We start from the raw sequence: 19,900 nt of genomic DNA, 5'->3' as shown, positions 1-19,900 counted from the left end.
CGGGGCCCCCCCCCTGCGCCCTTCCCGTCCCCCTCAGGCCTGCGCAGGGACGGCCGCAAACTACACCCCCCATCATGCCCTGCCGCCGGCGCAAGGCCTGCCGGGAGCTGTAGTCCCGGCGCGGCGAGCCCCTGCGAGCCTTCGCCTCGCTGCCGCGCATGCGCCTCCGGCTCCCTGCCGGGGTCCCTCAGCGCCGCCCTCCCGCGGGGCGCCCCGCGGCCGTTGGGCTCGCGCCGCGGCCGTTGGGGTGGGGGGTGGGGGCTCGCGCCGAGCCTCGGGCGGGCGGCTGAGGGGGCAGCGCCGGGACCGGGGCTCGACAGGGACAGCACCGGGGCAGGGGCAGGGGCTGGAGCAGGGGCTGGAGCAGGGTCTGGGGCAGGGACCAGCGGGGAGGCGCTGCCCGGCCCCGGGGGTGGAGGGAGCGGCGAGGGGAGGGCGGCCCCGGGCTGCTCCCGGGCGGTGCTGTGCGTGTGCGGTACTGACGGAAGCAGGAGGCCTGTGGGTTCGGCCTCCCCGGGCCGGGTTTCCCTCTAGTTGCGTTGGATTTGGGGAGCAAGTGCGTTGTTAGGGGCGCACGCTCCGGTTCTGGCCGTCTGCCTTGAAGGCACCGGCTGACCTGTAGTCCAAGCCTGAGCGGGGTGGTAATCACAGAAAAAAACTTTAAACAGGAGAAAAACAGGCACATTATAAGGGTGAGTGCAGCACAGCTATCAGGCCTTTAATCCTTTAATTATACCTTCTTCCTCCCCCCCCCCAGGTAACTGAAAGGACATGGCGGTGTGATCTCCCCGAGTTCCTCATCCACCCGGCTTTGACATGATCAAGCATCTGGGCGAAGATGTGCGCGCCAGGCTGCGCTCCGGAGTGACCATCACCTCGCTGGGGCAGTGCGTCGAGGAGCTTGTCCTCAACAGCATCGATGCCAAAGCAACGTGTGTAGCTGTCAGGGTGGATTTGGAAGCTTTTAAGATCCAGGTGGTGGACAATGGCTCCGGGATGGGGAGAGATGATTTGCATAAAATGGGAAAGCGATATTTCACTAGTAAGTGCAGCTCAGTGGCAGACCTGGAGAACCTGATGTACTATGGCTTTAGAGGGGAGGCTCTGGCAAGCATAGCTAACGTGGCCAGCGTCGTGGAAGTTTCATCAAAGACCAGCAGGACAGCAAAAACCTTTGTGAAACTGTTTCACAACGGGCATGCGCTGGAAGTCTGTGAAGCTGAGCTGAGCAGACCAAGTGGCGGAACGACAGTGACCGTGTGCAATCTGTTCCATCAGCTACCGGTGAGGAGGAGGTGCATGGATCCTGTGCTGGAATTTGAGAGAGTGAGACAGAAAGTAGAGGCAATTTCACTGATGCATCCCTCTGTTTCACTTTCTTTAAGAAATGATGTTTCTTGTGCCATGGTGCTTCAGCTCCCTAAGACGAGAGACGTTTACTCTCGGTTTTGTCAAATCTATGGGCTGGGCAGATCACAGAAGTTAAGAGAAGTGAGTCATAAGTCTGGAGGATTTGAGATAAGTGGTTATATCAGTGCTGAAGGACATTACAACAAGAACATGCAGTTCTTGTATGTGAATAGGAGGCTTGTTTTAAAGACAAGACTACACAAACTAATTGATTTTTTATTAAGAAAACAAAGTGTCATTTGCAAAGCAAAAAGTGGCCCTGCAAACAGACAGGCTTGCTCAAGTCCTGGTCGCCATCGTAGTGGCCCAGAGCTGTACGGGATCTTTATTCTCAATGTGTCCTGTGCGTACAGTGACTACGATGTGTGTCTGGAACCTGCAAAAACTCTGATTGAGTTCCAGAACTGGGATGCACTTCTAGCTTGTGTAGAGGAAGGAGTGAAAATGTTTTTGAAGCGAGAACATTTATTTATTGAACCATGTAGCGAGGACATCAGAGAATTTAACGAAGATAATGACTTTTGTTTGTATAATGCTCCAGTTCCGAAGCCCTCGCTCTCTGAGAAGAGCATCCAAGAAAACTTTAAGAAAGCATGTGATGAAATTTTGGATTCCTATGAAATATGTAAGTTGCAATCAAAAGATGTCAAAAGAAAATCCACGATGGGGAAAACATCTTCAAATGCTACAGAGCCAAATAAAAATCCACAGGAAATTGAAGTTTCCTCAAATCAAAGGACTGACAAACCAACTGATCCGTGTAGGAACAGTAAAGCAGAGATTCCACTGCCCAGCAGAGATGACACAGCTTCTAATTTCACTATATCAGATATCTCAGAACAGGAGCCAAAAGACGCTAATTGTTCCCAAACAGTGCCTGATGCTCACCTCAGATCTTCAGAAAATCTCCATTCCTGTTTCACTGAAGGGGCCAGATCAGCAAAAATAAAAATAGACAGTCGTCGTGACCTGCAGCGTTGTGCAGACAACTACGTAAAAGATGTGGGAAAGCAAGACAGAGTAGTGCAGAAAAGCAACACGGTCCGTAACTCGAATACTGATATTATTCGGTGGCTGTCTGAGAGAAAAGACCCTACTGATACAGCAACAGAGTCTGAAACTGTCTCTGGAAGTTCATTGATAAGGCTGTCTAATGCAGGAAAAGGAGACAGGGAAACAACTGAAGTGGTGGATGATGCCGGAAGGGGAGCTGCTAGTTCAGTACCCAAAAAAATGAGTTCTGTAGGCCTCAAAACACATGTTGTGCAAAACGAACCCTCACGTGGGCGTGAACAAACAGAGACAAGTCTTGCGTTAAACATGCACAGTAGACCTGGCGCTGTCACTGCCAAGCACACGTTTAGGCACAAAGTGAGTTTTCCCACTCCAGCTTTAAATGCTAAGGATATTTCCAGTAATACAAATAAAGAATACGCACCTCTCTGCAGCAGAGAAGTATGCACGGCTGATGGAAGCAAGCAGTCAGAGAACAAAAGTTTGTCAAATCAGGTGGGCGAGGGGACAGCCGTGCCCACTGCTGCCAGTAAAAGACATTATGAAACATCTGATGTTACAGAATTGCCACTGGCAACATCTTTAGGTAATCCTCACAATAAAGCTACAAAAAGTCCTAGAAAACAAATAGCTGAACCAAGACCGCAGCCCTGTAAGAAGCTGAGCCTATCCACACAGCTGGGCTCACTAGAAAAGTTCAGGAGATATTACGGGAGAGTCAAGTGTATGCTGCCAACGCCGTTAGCAGAGCAGAGCAAATCTGGTGTCCCCATTTTTAATTCACAAGCTAACCGTGACTTTTCCAAGAAGCAGAATGATGGCCACGGTGGCTTGAGTATTTGTGAGACTCCGACTTTGGAACGCACGGATTCTAATAATAACAGCCAGCCTGTGAGATCTTTGGATGAGACTTTAGTCTGCAGTGGAGAAGTTTCACCAGACAAACGGGCCGTTTGTCAGAGCCCTTTGACATTGTCTGATTACTCAGAGGTTAGTAAAACAAACATAAGTAGTAGAAGATCTCCAGGATCATTATCATCCAAACTGTCCAGAATGAAAAGCGACCACAAAGAAGTAAAACAACTTGGTGAGCAATTCCAAACAGATTCCAGTGGAAAAGATAGCCACTCTTTTGTTCTTGAATCTTCAAATAATGATGGTTTGTATAACGCACGGCAAATGTGTGAATCAGCAGTGGAAAACATGAGGGGGGATGCTTGCCAGCCATCAGACGATACGAGAGCAGAACCCGCGAAGCACACTGTCAGCTCATCACCACTCAGCAGCACTGAAGGGGAATACGCAGTCTCTGCAAGCAGTGTTTTACCTTTACCAGCAAAAAAAGATTATCCTAATGTGATCTGTGAAGATAAAAGCGTGTTAGCTGAACACTCAAATCAAAACCTGAAAGATACCGAGGTTCCCTGTGTAACCTTCCCAAGTAACTTGGCATTCTCTGCAGACAACACAAGTAGAGGCGACCCCAGAGATGATTTGCGTTGTTCTGACTGGCTGCAAGATTTTGATGCTTCATCGGGTAAGACGATATACATCAATACAGCAACTGGACTGAGCACCTACAGCACTCCTCCTGCTGAAGGATTTCAGGCTGCCTGCGTTAAAGATATAACGACAATGGCTGTGAATGTTGTCTCAGAGAATGGTAAGAGGGTGCGTTGGGGTAAAAACAGAACGAGAAAAACAATTTGTGTTCTGCTAGGTGCATAAAATACTTTGCTGGTAGCACTTGGCAATCAATATTGAAATACCCACTATTTTAGGTGTAATAGCTGTATGGAAAACAGAAGAGTGTTGGAGACTGTGGAGACAGAAAAACATTAACATTCAAGATGTCAAAAAAGTAATTTTAAATAAAACAGTAGAAAGAAATGGCAACACCTTGTCAATTAACAGGCAGCTGCCTAGTGTTCACTGGGCATCATGGCATTTACTGTGATCCCAGTTATATATAATTGCTGTTGTTTATAAAGCAAGACCTACTTCAAAATAAGTGTACCAGAAATATATTGTGTTTTTTTTAACATTTTGTCCTAAATGATTCCAAGAATGTGTTGTTACTGTGAGCCCCATATTAAACCACAAAAACGACCCTTTTTTCAACCCACCTATAAAATTGAAAACAACCCTTGAAGAATGAACAAAAATCTGACATTTTATTGAGAATGCTCAGTCTGTTCCACGGATGTTGGAAGGCTGTTCCTTCACGCTTTGTGTTGCAGGCGATGTTGTACAGCATTGTTGGCAGTTTGATGGTGGAGCTTTTCTTGAAGTTACAGGGCGCTGCATTGTATTGTTTTGTCAGTGGTGGAACATTTACAAGTCCTCATTGATCTAGCTGTTGGTCTTGGCTTTCTGTGTCCTCCATATCTGGCTTGGTAGAATAATGTCTTTGATAATTTTCCCTTCCATTAATAGATCTATTCAAAATTGTTCTTCATTCTGTCTATAGACAGAAATATTTTGACCAAAGATGCAGCCATTCCACTTGAAGGCTATATTTTCTTCTATGTAATTTGTTTTGAAAAAGTAGCTTGGCCTCGTTTCCAGTAGTTCTGTGAAATATTTGGCTAATCAATTGTGATAGCCTCTGTTTTGTTCCCCTTTTTGTCTCTTACTTCCTCATCACCAGTCATAGAAAATTTGGTGCAATAGATGTTTCAGGTGTTGTTTCCTTTTAAGGATAATAATTGATGCCAATAGTTCTTAATATTTATTGTATTCCATTAAAGCAGATTTATTACAAGGGGAAGAACATCTGTGTTTTCACTAGGTAAAACTAATTGGAAGTGCAAATGTACGTTCCCCGACTAACACTTTCTTTTAATTTCTGTGGTTTACCAATTTCCGCTGCCCCCAGAGCTGTTTGGTAGCGAGCCAAAGCACGGAGTCGTGGAGCTCGATCTTCTATCCAAAATGTTTGTATAGTGCATTCCTGATCGTGTTCGCATGCTATGGATACTTTCATTTTGCTTTTTAGAATAGTGTCAGTAACCCCCGGTGCTGACTTAGAATTTCAAGGCCAGGTGACTTACTAAGATGAGTGTCTTGCACACAAGTTCAGGGAAATTACACTGGGTGGTGGCAGGTGGAAAGAGGTAAGAATAATCCGTGTCCTCTTACGGATATCCTCCACAGCCATCACACCAGTGGCTGGCTGCCATCTTGTCTCGTCACATCCCATCTACTCCATGTGCTCGACAGAAATGCTGGATTTCCCCAGTTAGACTTAGGGGTCTTTGTTCAGATTAAGCTGGCCACTCCAGGAAAATTTATCAAGCTTTGTTTCATTATCAAATGGCTTTCTGAACAATCTGATGCTGCGCATTTGTACTAGGTTAATATTCTTTGTATTAGGTTGACATCCCAGTTCAGCTTGGTCTTTGTTGTCAGCTATATCTGCGTTTTTTGTTACTTTTATTACATTATTGATCGATATGTCCTGGCACCAATATATTTTAATAAGCTAATTGGGGCAAGTGAAAATCAGTATTCTAGTGTGCTAATTGTATATGGTTTGCGTGTCTGAAGTAGATGAGTTCTCCTCAGCACCTTTTCTGATGTAACCCATCAGAAGAATCATATTAATAATATCCTTGCCAGCTCTGAATTCTCACTGGCTGTTGGGCAAGACAATCCTTTGTGAGCTGTGTACGTCCTGCTCAGGGTTTTCCGGCAACAAGAAGCAGGGAAATGACCCGTTGTTTGTTACATGTGTAAACACTGGGCTCCTGTTCACAGAAATGACAGATGCTCCTGTGAACTCGAGGGGTAACACCTTTCCATGGCAATAGCTATAAGAGTTCTACCAATGTCTAAAAGAGATGGAATTCCTCATTTTGTCCCGGTTTACCGGAAATCACAGCAGGCCATCTTGCCCTCTGTTCAGTAAGAGTCAGTGACTAGGTGTTGGGGCACTTGGACGCCGAGTTACCTTCCTGTGTGGGACTGCCGGTTTGGATTCTTGAAAGGATTCTCAGTCCCCAGGGCAGAACCATCCCCGGGCTTTCCTGGGGTAACGCCAGCAGTCAGGAGTCTATGAGCTGGCTGTAGGATCTCACAGGGCTTTTTCATACCGAGCTTATCAGCACACAGCTGGTTTTCTTTGGCTTTATCACTGCCACTTTTCCTGCATGCACACCCGTAATTTCTTAGTAGAAAGGAACTTTATTAATTCGTTATTATTTCACAAAGAATAGAAGGCTGAATTGTACCAAAGGAAGGGTGAAATGTTTACCGCTGTGCTGGAAATCAGAGCCACTTTTCTTAATAATCTTGATAACAGTGCAGGTTTATAATATCAATAAATCATTTCTGGGTGGGTAGGAACATGTTAGGCTAACTCTGATATCTTATGCGGTCTCACGAGCTTGTAGTTTGTAGTCTTACAAGTTGCTGATAACTGCACCAAGTATTGATGGGACTGGTGATGGGCTGACAGTTTGCCATTCCTGAAAGTCGAGAGTGTTTTGATATCTGAAAGATTTTACCATATGCCCTCTCCTTCCTGTAACACTTCTGATTGCACTAATTCTGGAAGTAATTCTTATGTGATTAAAGCAGCAGCCAATTTTTAAGAAGGGCAGGCTTGCAGAAGCCACAGTAATATTTTAAATAAATTTCCACATGCAAGTGTGTCTGATAAGTCTCAGTATTTTACATATACGCTGCTATTTCACAATGTTGGATGGCAAAATCTGTGAAACACTCTAATTTGCCTGAGCTAAGCACACACTCATTTATAAGAATATAATAAGCTTTTTGTAGTTTTGCATGTTGATGAATCTGCAGCAGTAAATTTGTGTTGTGTTTAGGGGTTCAGTGCAGGTGCCATCCCTTTAGAAGTGAGATTGTGCTACCCTTCCTTCCTAGACCTCGAAAAGAGAAGACCCTAGCAAGCCAGGATCGGAGAGGTAGGGCCAGCTTTCCAGGACACAGTGTTCTGTTGTAAAAACAAATCAAAGAATTCTCCCAGATGTCCCAACAGGAACCCAGAATTACTCAAGGTCTGTTAACAATGGGACTGTGTGAGTCATCTCGGATCTAGAACTGGAAAAAAAATTCTTTTAGGGTTGAAGGCAGGTTAGGGGGTACTTATTTACAGGATGAAATACCCAGTTCTTTGTTGAATTATGTCAGAAGTTTAAAGAATAATTACCTAGCCCCTTCTTTGTACTCATTCCAACCTTGGAATGTGAAAAATAGCTTCAATCCTCACTATTTTTTTCTTTTCTTTTTTTTTTTTTTTGTGATGGAAAGGATGAAATCACCTTTTTGGTATGTGGCTTTGTCCAGGGGCAGTGGGTAGCTAAGCAGGTGCCTTTTTTTTTTTTTTTTTTAATTTTCCTTGCCACTTCAAGGGCCTGTTGAATTGTGCTGCAGCATGCTCAGGAGACAGCAAGCTGCACAGGGACCTTTCTAGTTAAAGCAGACAATAGAGAAGCCCATTTCTCACGTTCCATTATTTATCTGTACGTTCTCCCCCTTTTTTGAAGGAGAAAAAATATAATAATACTTGTGTGAGGTAGAGGTACCCAATGTACCTTCTATTGATGGCTGATGGCAGTCCGTGTATTATCTGTATGTTCTTTCCCAGATGCTGAAGGCGAGTCTCTCCAGTCATTGCTTTCAGAATGGGATAATCCTGTTTTTGTTCGCTGCCCAGAGGTAAGCATTATCTTGCACCTCATGCTAAAACAGGAATCATTTTATCCTTCTGTTACTTTCTGACATGGGGACCAAAATTGCAAATATATTGCAACTGTTGTGTATAATTTATTCAGTGATATATTAGACTACAGACCTTGCAATTATATGTTTTTATAGCTGGTTTATATGTAAGTCATTTTTGTGCATATATTCAGACTTTGAATAAATATCAGGCTAATCTTTTGCTTTTCAAAAGCAAAACATTATTGTAGGGTGTCTTTCCCTCTACAGAAATGTTCATCTTAAAATAAAAAGTTTTCAGGTGGCAAAATTGTATTTTACTGCAGTTGTTTGCGTAGCCTGGCAGGGCTCTAGCATGTGAGAGGGAGACAATGTTTGAGCTTTTATACAGACTTCTTTTGTTGTCGTGATGTAGCATTATCTTTAATCATCATGTTATTTGTGTGTGTGTGTGTAAACATGCGTATGTAACCACTTCCACCTGCAAACAATGGAGATGGAGTAGCAAACCACCTGCTGGTGAGTTTCTGCAGAGGAATGTCTGTTTGTGTGTTTGTTACAGTGAGGTACTCTGAGTCATCTCAGGGTAGTTCATCTCATCTACTGACAGCTTGCGTCGGCTGATTGTTAGCTTCAGGTTTTCTGGTAGGTAATTGCAAGTAACTGAATGCCTTGAAGTTAGCAGGTAATAGCCAGATGGGAAAGTATATGGGGGTAGTAGCAGAGGGATTGCCAGATGGTATCTTCAGCTAGTGCTGTTCTTATGTAGAAAGCTTGGTTTGTCAAACTACAGAGAGAGCAACCTCCAGAATGTTCTTTCCTAAATCTGATATTTTTTTTCTTATTCTCCACGGGCTGCATGATACTATAAACTCTCCACGTAATTCTCTTTTTACAGATTGCTGTGGATGTGACCAGCGGTCAGGCAGAGAATCTGGCTGTGAAAATTCACAATATCTTGTATCCCTATCGTTTCACCAAAGACATGGTCCATTCGATGCAGGTACAATATCATCTATTTCTAGTTTTCATGCCAAAATTCCCATTCAGCAAGTGGGGTTTTCTGAAGTTTCTGCCTTGTAGCAGAGAGGTCTCCAGGGAAATAGATCATATCCTTAATTTTCACAAGCACAAACAGAAATTTCGGTTGGTGTGCAGTACTATCAGACATGTATGTCATGTGAGATCTTAGTATCTTCTAATGGATAATCAGCTATCTGCAAAGCAACTAAAAGTCCTTGACTGTATGGTTAAATCAAACCAAGAGGCAGCCTTGTTGCCACTGCTTTGAAACACTGCTAACTAAATGATCATTCAACAGGCAGGTTTTTACATTCGTTGAAGATATTTGCTAGTTTGTATTCCCCTGAAATCTGTGTCCTACATGTTCTATATTTATTGACCTTAGAAATTTAATTCTTCAGCACAGTGGTTTCAAAAGCAAATCCCAGATTTCCTGGAAAGACTTGAAATTTCCTTTTAAGATTTATAGCTGCTCTGAGAAGTGATTCTTCAAAATGGCATCATGGCATGAAGCTGAACTATTTTAATGCTTTTTTATTGAATGTTTTGGTCGTTAACTTAAAAGCTGACGTAAACGTATGGCTGCAGCTTACATTGTTTGACAGTTTGCCTGGATAAAAATGTCAAAGTGAATTCTCTCCGTGTGTTACTTATTAATGACTAAAGGCTTGTAAGCCAAATTAGCATTATTCTCATGTGATCAGGTTGCTGACTTTGAGACTGCAGATTCTGACGGATGGGACATGGTAATGTTAAGCTCCGGGGTGGAGAAGAACGTAAATGATTCTCACTTATGTTGTGTGTACAAGAATAACATGGGTAAATAAACTTATTACAGGAAACGGGTTATGTTTCAAAAAGACCAGAGAAGAAAGCTGTAAAGCAGAAGAATCATTAATGTCCTGTATCCCTTCAAAGAAACAGGATCATCTATTCATTTTTACCTAGGGCTGTACAGTGTGTGGATAGTGAGACAGTATTCCCAGTGAGCTCTGGCCATGTGACTGAGGGAGAAATTCTTCCCTAACCCTTTATCTGTTAATTTAAATATAAAAATTAGATACTCAAAGCATTGTGCATCACTGCGCAGTATTCCATCTCTAGCTTAGGTTGATTTATGATGCTTGAAGAGAAGGTGGAAGCAACTCTCAAAGGCAAGTTAGGCAAAAGAAAGAGGCAAAAAAAATGCTTCCTGGCTCCTACAGATGGTCAGCACAAGCTCTTAGACACAGCTCAGATTATAGAAGGTTGTTTATGCTTTTTTTTGGTGATGTCAGCAGATCAGATACTTAGAGATAGTAGAGATACGTAGAGTTCAGATACTTAGAGTTGCTGTGTACAGCTTCGATTCCCAAGGAGGCTTCTACACCACCGTTTAATCCATTCTGTAAATTTCCAGCCCCACCTTGCAGTTCTTGCCTTTACAACTGTCTTTGAAAAGACAGATCCAGAATTGTTTTCTTGGCTATTTTGCAACTTTCTTATAGTTCCAGACTAAACTGTTTCATGACCAATTTACGGTCATTTGACCAGCCAGTGTTATATTTTAGCCAATTAATTTCTGCCTTTTCCATATTTAGCCCCTCATTTTATTATAAAGAATAATTCTATATCTTCGCGGTTTCAGTTTTGCTAGCTCAAATTCCTTGAGCCTTTGAGATTAGAAAAGATGTGATTCCCACTCCCCTAATCATCGTAATACCTGTTCTGTGCGTTTGATCTATTTTGATTGTCATCTTCTTTTGTTTACCTTCATTTTAAAAATCATTTTACCACTGGGTAATGATTGTTCTGAGTATCTTACAGGTTCTTCAGCAAGTGGACAACAAATTTATTGCTTGTGTAATCAACACTAGGAATGAAATGGATAAAAAGGAAGGTAAGAGTAGTTATTAAGTTGAGTTAGGTTTCAAATGTAGTTATACTGCAGAGGGAACACAGTCCTGCTTGTCCTCTTGTCTTGGGATGATATTGTGAGTAGAGCAAAATGTTAGCCTTCACATGAAATTGCCTGGATCTTCTTACTCTTTATTTTGGATGTTGTTGAACGTTCCTACTGCCTTCAGATTAGTGTTATAAAAATAGATTATACTCAAATTACTAACGTCTTTCAGACTGTGTTCACATTGTCTGGACATATTCATTGCCACAGCCTGCTGAAGCTGTACAAAAAAGGCATTCAAAATCAGTAGTTTTTGTAATGTTTTTAAAGACTGTATTAAATAGAACAGTTTGTGGGTGACCTCAGCTCTCATTCTGAAGTTAGATGAAGACGTCAATAGACAAGATTTTTTGACTTAATCTAGCTACCCTTAATTTAAATGCTCCATTTGGATCACTGAATTTCAGTTCTGTAGTGACTTTGTTCTGCCTTCTCACTTCATTTTTGTAAAACTAGTGGGTACTTAACTTCTAAATGCGGCCTCTAGGGAGTGGTCATTCTTCTTTCCAGCCTGTGCAGTTGCTGGTATCAAGTTGCCTATTTCTAATCTATTGTGCTACATTTTTAGGTGGAAACCTCTTGGTTTTGGTGGACCAACATGCAGCACATGAACGGATCCGCTTGGAGCAGCTTATTGCAGGTGAGGATTCAGGTGGTTTTAGGAAAGGTAGTGCACAGGAAGGTGCAAACAAGAGCTATCTTAACGGGAAAGCTTGCTAACTAACTTGTCATAAGGATAAGTCTGGGATATATCGAACCAGTAGGATATTGATTTGTCATCTTGACCCTGATCCCTGTCAGAACGCAGCCATTCAGTATGGGTAGCATTCATAGCATTGGCAGCTGAAAATTGTTACAGCGTTTCCAAAAACAGAAGGTATGCACCCTACCCACAGAACTATCAAACTAAAATAGTCCTGACATAATGAAAGAGCAGGAAGACTGATAGGAAAAACAATGAACAGGAAATAGAACAACATCAATAAGAGCATGTGGTTATGCTGTGAAGAATAAGACGTGGGGTGCAGAGTAAGGAGCACAGTTAATTTGGTTCCTTTTTAGCTGAATACCATGCTTAAAGCCTAACATTTCCTCACTCTGAAACTGGGGGGGATAATGGTCTTTTCTGTAAGCTCATTAGCCATTAGTTTCAGTATTAGAAAGCACAATAGCTATCCACCAAGTACTTAAAAATCATTGACCTTCTCTTTCACTGAGAAATACTATGCAGTTCCTGCAGAGAGGATTCCAGGAAATCTGCTCTCTTTGGTCAGGTACTGAAAAAAAGTTAGACTGAAGGGAGAGATGCTTAATGAATAGTATTTTAATGCCTTTTATGAGAGATTTTTCTGTGGAAAAAATGCTCTCTGTGAGTTGAACTAAATATATCAGTAGGGTTGTTGGGTTTTTTGTTTTGTTTTGTTTTGATTTTTACTTTTTTTTTGTTTTTTTGCTATTTAGGGTGACTCTTTTTTGGAAATGGTGGGAAAAAACAAAGTGGCATTAACCAACCCCTCCCCAGAGACTAGATGTCTGGTTTGTGACATTCCCAGTCCTCCACAAGTTTCAGGAGAAGGCATTCTGTGGTCATTTTTAAATCCAAACAGAGGATTACATGCCAAACCATAGGGTCGTTAAGGGTAATGCCTGCGTAAATATTCAAAGAGAGATACTTCCAAATGTTTCATTCACAGATTCCTATGAGAAGGAAGCTGCAGCATGTGGCAAGAAGAAATTACTGTCCTCCTCCATCTCTCCCCCTATGGAGATTGAAGTTACAGAAGAGCAAAGAAGAATTCTACGGTTAGTAATGGCCAGTCGCTCTAAACTTTGGGAGAAGGCTCTGCTGACCAGGAAGATCTCTCTATATAACTTAGGTCACCATCACAGCTGTTTGTCCTTGCCTGAGCAGAGACCAGTTGGGTATATCTGTTCTGTGGAAAATAAGTGTGCTTCTGGTGTGCCATCTTTATGCCACTGCAATACCCTCTGGTTTCCCTGGGAAGGTGAACCCTGGGGCATGAGCCAGGAGAGTACCACAGCAGTCTGCAGCAGATCCTCCTGGCTAGGGACCAGGACTTGGAAGTGCACGCTGCAGTGCAGTGCTCCCAGTGTAGACATAGGCACCGACTTAATAGGCACTGTTGGAGAGGAGGAGGATGTGCTATGGAAAGCTTGTGTTGTGAATCCTTCAAAAATGCATTCCTTAATCCTAGGTGCCTGCCAAGAGTAACTAATGAGCACTGTTTCCCAAATGTTTCAGAATGGTAGCCTGGTTGCTATTAGGATACTTAACTTTTGTACTGCAGGAGTTTAGGCTAAGATGCAAATGTTTTGTTGGACTACTATAGACCTACTGGACACTAATCGATCATTTTTGTTTCCCCCAAATATCCCTGACTGTCTCCTGCCACGTGCATTTGTATTTTTTCTCATGTTCTTTGTGTTCAAAGTTCTCTGTTAACTTCCACAGGTCTACCTCATTGCTATTTTCAGACATCCCCCCCCCCCCCTTTTTTTTGTGATGTCTGTGTCAAACTCGTCAGCATTTAAATCACTCCTTGTTAAGATTGCTGCCCTTTATAGAGATGCACTTGTTTGGTGTAAAGCCCTTTTTGTGTGTATTCTGATCATAATGGTATCACTGCTATGTCTGCTTGGTAACTCGTGTGTTACGATGGCTAATACCAGAAATTCCAGAGGAAAGGGTAAAGCACTATTATTCACCACCTGCTGTATGGAAAAATGTGAGAATGTAACCGCTGCTGCTCGTAGTTCAACAATATTTGGATGCCTTTGTTGTTCCTATCTTTTAATGATATTCTTGCCAACATCACCATATTTTTAATGCCTCTTGTTCAACTTGGAATTATTTTTACACTCATCTTTGAATATCTTCCGTGTTTGACATACCTACTTTTGAGACTGGGTGGCCAAAACTGAATACAATATACCAAACGGCAGTATCCCACTGCTTTCAACAATAGCTTTACAATTGTTCCCATATCTTCTGTTTGTTATACATATACGGGTGCATATATACACCTGGTATTTTGTCTACTTTTTTTTTCGGCTACTGCTGCTTACACGAACTGCTTGTTTATTGAACTGTTGTGACAGTAAAACACTTTTTAATTTTTGCTGTTTAATGTAGAAACCAACAAAATATAAGCATAGATCAAATTATTCCTGGTACTTTGCATTAATTTGCCCTTATGAGCAGTAAATCCAGTTTTTCCATTTTTCACTTAACATTTTAATTCATCAGACTTGCATTTCTAGCCACTTTCAAAGGCTTTTTGAAGGCCCAAATAAATTCTCTGAGACACTGCTTTTCAACAACTATATCACAAGCATACTAAAAAAAAATCAGTAAGATAAAGTAAAACAGAGAGGCATGGTTTTCTTTTATGGAAGCTGGTTAAATTATTCAGCATATTGGAATGCCAGTTGTGATCTCCTATTGCCACATAAGATAATTGATTCAAGAAGCTTTCTGCTGATGGCATATACTGCTGTTGGCTTACTGGTGTTTTTTTGTGTTGCTCTTTAGTTTATCAGTATTTACAACCAGTCTGTGAGATTAACTGTACTAAAAGTTATTAATTAAAAGCACTATGGAAAATCTAAATGCTGATGTTGCTTGCAGAGTAAAGGTCAATGTATTGAAATATATCAACTTTCCTGAAAGATCTTTCTCTTCAGCTGTGCTTGCTGGTGGACTTCTGGTTCACCTGCAGTTTTGATTCTGTTATTTGTCTACTAATTGTTGCAGTAATGCATTGTTCTGCTTACTCTCTTGAACTTCCTTTTTTATTTAAAAAAAAAGGGGGGGGGTTCTGTTGACTCCACTAGCTCCGTGGATTCTGTCATTTCACCACGATGGACTTCTTGACTTTTTTTGCTCTCACTGTAGGCTTATACTTGGTCTCCTTGTCCTTGTTAGAATTACACAAGTCATCTCTGTGTGGAGCCTGGTAATTGCATTATTCTAATGATTGATTTCAGTAAGTTTGGAATAGCTTCTTTTTTGCTCAGAGAATCTCTTTTCTATAACTAACCTTCACCACCTTTATTTTAAGTGAATGTTCCCTGAGTGAATAAAAATATATATATATATTGTTATAATTTTTTTTACTATTGTTGATGATAATTGCTGGCTATTCCTTTTCTTCAATGACAAGTTTTCATCTGACTGCGAAGTCCAGTTTTTGTATGTGTTTTTCCATCCACAGGGTGACAAATGTCAGATTAACTAAAAGTTGTTCGTTCCTGGGCTCTCTTTGTTTATTAACAGGACGCAAGTTCTTTAAACCAGCGTAAATTTCTTGCAATATTTTTTCTGTTGTAAGCATTTGCTATTACATGTCAATTGAAATCAGTTTTTTAGGTTAGACTTAAAGCAGTCTTTATGATGTGCAGTTCTTATATTTGAAGGGGGTATGTGCATGTTCCTATTTGTACGATGAGCTGGTAATTTTTGCTTGAACCAGACACCTGCTGCATCTTTAGAAAAGAAAGATTTATAAATTTAAATACAAAGTTCTCTGCATAATAAAAGAACTCTTAGATCTTTTAGCTGTGGAGCATGCAATATGTACAGTTGATTAGAGTGAAAAGCGTAGGTGAATGTAGAGTGGAAGGGCAAAATTAATTGGAATCTTGTGAGGTGTAGTTTTCAAGATTGGAAACTGTTGCAGGAAAGAAGAAAAAAAAGGCAGAAATATTTAGGCATGCTGTGGAGATGTAGCTGGTTCTGTCATATTTCTGTTGTTTTGCTTTATTTTTCTCCTCAGATGCTGCTACAAAAATTTGAAGGACCTGGGCCTTGAATTATCATTTCCTGAGACCAACAGCTCCTTGATTCTAGTCAAGAAAGTGCCGCTGTGTTTTATAGAAAGAGAGGCCAATGAATTACGACGGAAAAGACCACCTGTCACTGAAAGCATTGTGGAGGTTAGCTATGGATGTGGATCAGAGCAATTTGTGATACTGGCTTTCTGTGTTAATCGCTGTTATGAGAGAGTTACAGCCAGTGTGGGTGCCATCTCTTTTAGTAGCTGAATAGTCCCATACTGAAGTCCCTGACCTTTAACAGCAATGATAGGAGTCTGATTCAGACTCGGAATAGTCAAAAAACTGAGAAAAAGAGTAGGCAGTTCAGATATTTCATCAGTTTACTGCTCATCCTTCTTGAACGCTTGAAAGAACAGTGAAACAATTATTATTGCTGGTATGGAAATATTTGTTAGGATTTTCATGAAATCTCTGCATGGGCAGTTCAGCTTTCTAAAAGCTGCTGTTCCAGATGTTCTGCGGTTTGAAGAAAAAAAATGCTGAACTGATTGCTTGCAGTTTCTATTGTAAACAGTTGTCCACAATTGTCAGTGGAACAAGGACTCTCCTTAAAAATTGTTTCTGGAGTACCATATTCAGCCACTAGGCTGAGCCATTGTGAATCAGTCCAGTCTTGCCACTCATCTCTTGATATGAAAAGAAGGAAAAAAAAAGACAATTCATCTGATTGAATTCATTTTTCCAACCCTGCTAGAATCAGGTAGGAGTCAAAATGCTCTCTCCCAGTGTGCCAAGAGCCCTGAAAGTGGTGGCAGAGTGCTTTTTTTTGTATTATTTTTTTTTTGAATGGTAGCTGCAGATCATGTCTGTCCTTCACCAGCACTCTTTCTTAGCTGAAACTTCAAGATCTCATGAGTGTTTTGGCAGACCTATTGTGTGGTCCTTTTTATTTTAATTAGGCCTAGTAGCACCTATTCATGATTAAGAGTTCTCTATATCTTAGACATCAGAAATTAAATCCACATGGACTATTATTCAAAGAAGAAAGGGCAATAATTCAAAGTGAGCATGTATATATTATACTCTGAGGTATGAGAGTTCCATTATATCCATTTTGCAAGTATATTTATATATATTTTGTATATAGAGGGTCTATTATATAATATTCTATATATTAGAGTATGTTTCTACAGGAAACTGATGCAGAGAGAAACCAAGTGATTAGTGTCAAGGCTGACAAGATATTTGTGAGATGTCAGGACTTGTGCTGAGATCTTTCACACTGTGGTCAATGTACAAGCAACTGCATCATTTTTCCTGGGGAATATTGGCATTTATGCATTAAATTATACACAAACGTGGACAAAGCGGGTATGGGCAATGAAAGGGAGAAATAGCAACTCATCATTTTACCTTTTTCTTTCCAGGAGTTTATTCAAGAACAAGTGGAGGTGAGTAGCTGTCTGCTTCTAAAGTTGACTGGTATAATGCAAAGCTTATTGCACAAACCAGAGGGAATAAGCAATAAGCACCATAAGAGAGATGTGGACTTAGCTCGTTTTTAGCTCATTCTCGTTATAGTTCTCCTTTTCTTTTTTTTCGTATTAAGTGGAATGTAAGATGATGTTCCCTTACTACTTCTAGCTAGTGCAGACCACAGGACGAGCACGAGGGACACTGCCTCTGACGCTTCTGAAGGTGTTAGCTTCCCAAGCCTGTCATGGTAGGAGAACTGTACTTTTTCTTTTCTTGCATTCCTTCTTTATATTTATTTTTTTAACCTGTTTCTACACAGCATTCTCCCTGGGGCAGTAGTTTCAGAATGTCTGCAGGAATTCCAGGATTACAGTTTCATAGGGATGAGGAGATAATGGTCTCTTTGTGGACAGTACTGTGAGGGACAAACAACACTGCACTAGTTTATTTGTGTGGGCCTGAAGTACTTTCCAATCCACATGTGAAACACTGATAAAATAGTGTTTGATTCACTGAGACGCACTCATCCATGGGAGCTCTCAGCCAAGTAACAGTTCTTCCTTACAGGTACTTACTGCACTAGGTCTAGCCCCTTGTGGCAGTTTCTGTGTTATGTAAAGGATTAAGAAGATTATGCTGAAAGGGTAAACGTGAACCAAAAGCATCTATTTTCATGCTGTATCATTGTATTCTACAAATGGCAGACAGTATAGTCCAACTTCTTACATCTAAAAAAGTCCCACGGCTGAAAGGCAGGATGTTTATAGTCTTGCCAATCTGTGAAGGCTAAAGATTGCAGGCACCTCTGCTCTGACTCCTTAACTTTCTGCTTTGATTTCCTGTGGATGCCGCTAAGCGTCCCCTTGTGAGAAAGGACTTAGGAGCAGGGCTGGCATTTGGGTCTGGAAGTGATGCCTGTCAGTGGCAGACATATAAAGCTGATAAGGCCTATGGAACTGGTAGTAGCTGTCTTCTGGTTTTACTGCCTTTATGTGCATCTTCAGTCCTTAGGGAAAAAAAAAAAGCTCCTTTGCTTCTTGCAACATCATCTGAAAAGCCAAAAATCTAATAATCCTGCCATCTATCAGACTTGGGTGAGGTGAAACAGTTTAGGCTTTGGATAGCTGATCCTCATGCAGCAGCAGGAGGTGGTTTGAATTCTCTCAGGCAGCACATCCAAGAATTTTCTCTTATTCCAGGAGCTATTAAGTTCAACGACAGTTTGACTTTGGAGGAGAGCTGTCAGCTCATTGAAGCTTTGTCCTCTTGCCAGCTGCCCTTCCAGTGTGCTCACGGAAGGCCTTCCATGATGCCCCTTGCAGACATCGACCATCTACAGCAGGAAATACAGGTACTGTGTGGGGCACTGAAAGAAGGCAGCATGCCCTGGATTATGAGGCTTATCCTGTATGTGCGTGTTAGAACTAGAACAGAGCTGCACTGTCTGTATCTTACATGAACTTTCACAGAGCTGTTATCAGTAAAATAAAAAATGAGAAAATTAAACCTCTGTCCTGCAAACATTTTAGACTTTACCGTATTCCATTTGAATGGTCACACCGACTTGAAGGAGGTTCACTAGTGGTTGAAGTTGAGCATAGATTTAAAGCAGTTGTGGTTTTTAAGTGTAAAATTTGGAAAACACGTAAATTCTGATATTCTGCTAGTAGCAAACGTGCTAAAGATTAAACAAACACCTATTTTACCAAAGTTTAAGACGCCATAAAATGGGGAAAGAAGCAAAGAAATAGCAACATTTCTTTAAAATTGGAAAAGAAAAACAAACTCCTCTCCTATGAATACTACACTATATTAGGTTATTAAATTAGATTCTGTTGGAAGTCATGTGGGACTTTGAATTAGATATGACAAAAACTGGGAACGTCTGTATTAGGGCAAAGAGCATGGAGGCATTGAAGTTGATTTAGTTATGATTTAGTGCTTCTTCATACTTTTCCCTCCAGCCTAAACCTAATTTGGCTAGACTGCGGAAGATGGTTCGAGCATGGCACCTATTTGGGAGCAAAGACCCTAACCAAAACAAGTACTGACCTAGGAAGCAGAGAGCAGCCAGGAGAACATGGCAGAAGCCCAGCCCTGAAGCCTGGAGAAGCATCTTCAACGTTAAGGAACTGTGTTGTAAACCTGGGTCACGTCACTGCTTGACTATCAAGGGCAAGTTGCAGCCACTCACAGTTACTGCAAGCACAGCAGGATTCTGCATAATAGAGAAGAGACTTTTAATTAATGGATTTTATAGTGCTTTGAAATTGAGGAGGTATTTATTAATAAAATTAACACTAAACTATTTCTGTGGACTCCTGGCAGTGGTTGGAATGAGGACTGACTGGCTTCATAGTAAACACAAGCCAACTTGGGATCAAAAAAGTGTCTCTAGTTAAGTAGGCAGTCAATGACACACCCAGCTGTTTTCTCCATCTCCCTGCAGTTGCATTCTTGAGTAATGGATTCCTAAATCCTAGCATAGCCCCACTTTCACAGGGTACAGAAACATACCCCTACAGAAAGAACTAAATCCCTCACAGCATT

At 41.4% G+C, this 19,900-nt stretch overlaps 1 protein-coding gene across 3 annotated transcripts; it reads left to right on the top strand.

The window, feature by feature from the left end:
- Positions 1 to 121: 121 nt before the first annotated feature.
- Positions 122 to 19,658, top strand: MLH3 (mutL homolog 3). 3 transcript variants are annotated; one of them, XM_083839397.1, is made up of 13 exons: positions 122 to 247; positions 758 to 4,087; positions 7,257 to 7,355; positions 8,039 to 8,109; positions 9,011 to 9,115; positions 10,942 to 11,014; positions 11,646 to 11,717; positions 12,772 to 12,880; positions 15,874 to 16,033; positions 17,302 to 17,325; positions 17,519 to 17,597; positions 18,550 to 18,701; positions 19,315 to 19,658. In XM_083839397.1, exons 2-13 carry the CDS (start codon positions 817 to 819, stop codon positions 19,399 to 19,401), a joined length of 4,302 nt encoding a protein of 1,433 aa, XP_083695523.1. In that variant the 5' UTR covers positions 122 to 247; positions 758 to 816; the 3' UTR covers positions 19,402 to 19,658. The 3 variants fall into 3 exon arrangements, with proteins under 3 accessions (XP_083695523.1, XP_083695525.1, XP_083695524.1); XM_083839398.1 differs by lacking the exons at positions 122 to 247; positions 7,257 to 7,355 and having other exon boundaries at positions 314 to 4,087; XM_083839399.1 differs by lacking the exons at positions 122 to 247; positions 12,772 to 12,880; positions 15,874 to 16,033; ... (2 more) ...; positions 18,550 to 18,701; positions 19,315 to 19,658 and adding an exon at positions 12,539 to 12,756 and having other exon boundaries at positions 311 to 4,087.
- Positions 19,659 to 19,900: the final 242 nt, after the last annotated feature.

The sequence above is a fragment of the Anser anser genome (genome assembly GCF_964211835.1).
Source record: "Anser anser genome assembly, chromosome: 5".
Lineage (NCBI taxonomy): Eukaryota > Metazoa > Chordata > Aves > Anseriformes > Anatidae > Anser > Anser anser.
This window is presented reverse-complemented; position numbering and strand designations above follow the sequence as displayed.

Bases quoted from the DNA above. Each gene is read 5' to 3' on its own strand.
- MLH3 (XM_083839397.1), top strand. From the start codon at position 817: ATGATCAAGCATCTGGGCGAAGATGTGCGCGCCAGGCTGCGCTCCGGA. The intron at 11,015-11,645 runs GTAAGAGTAGTT...CTACATTTTTAG, and splicing joins TGAAATGGATAAAAAGGAAG to GTGGAAACCTCTTGGTTTTG. The intron at 16,034-17,301 runs GTTAGCTATGGA...TTTTCTTTCCAG, and splicing joins TCACTGAAAGCATTGTGGAG to GAGTTTATTCAAGAACAAGT.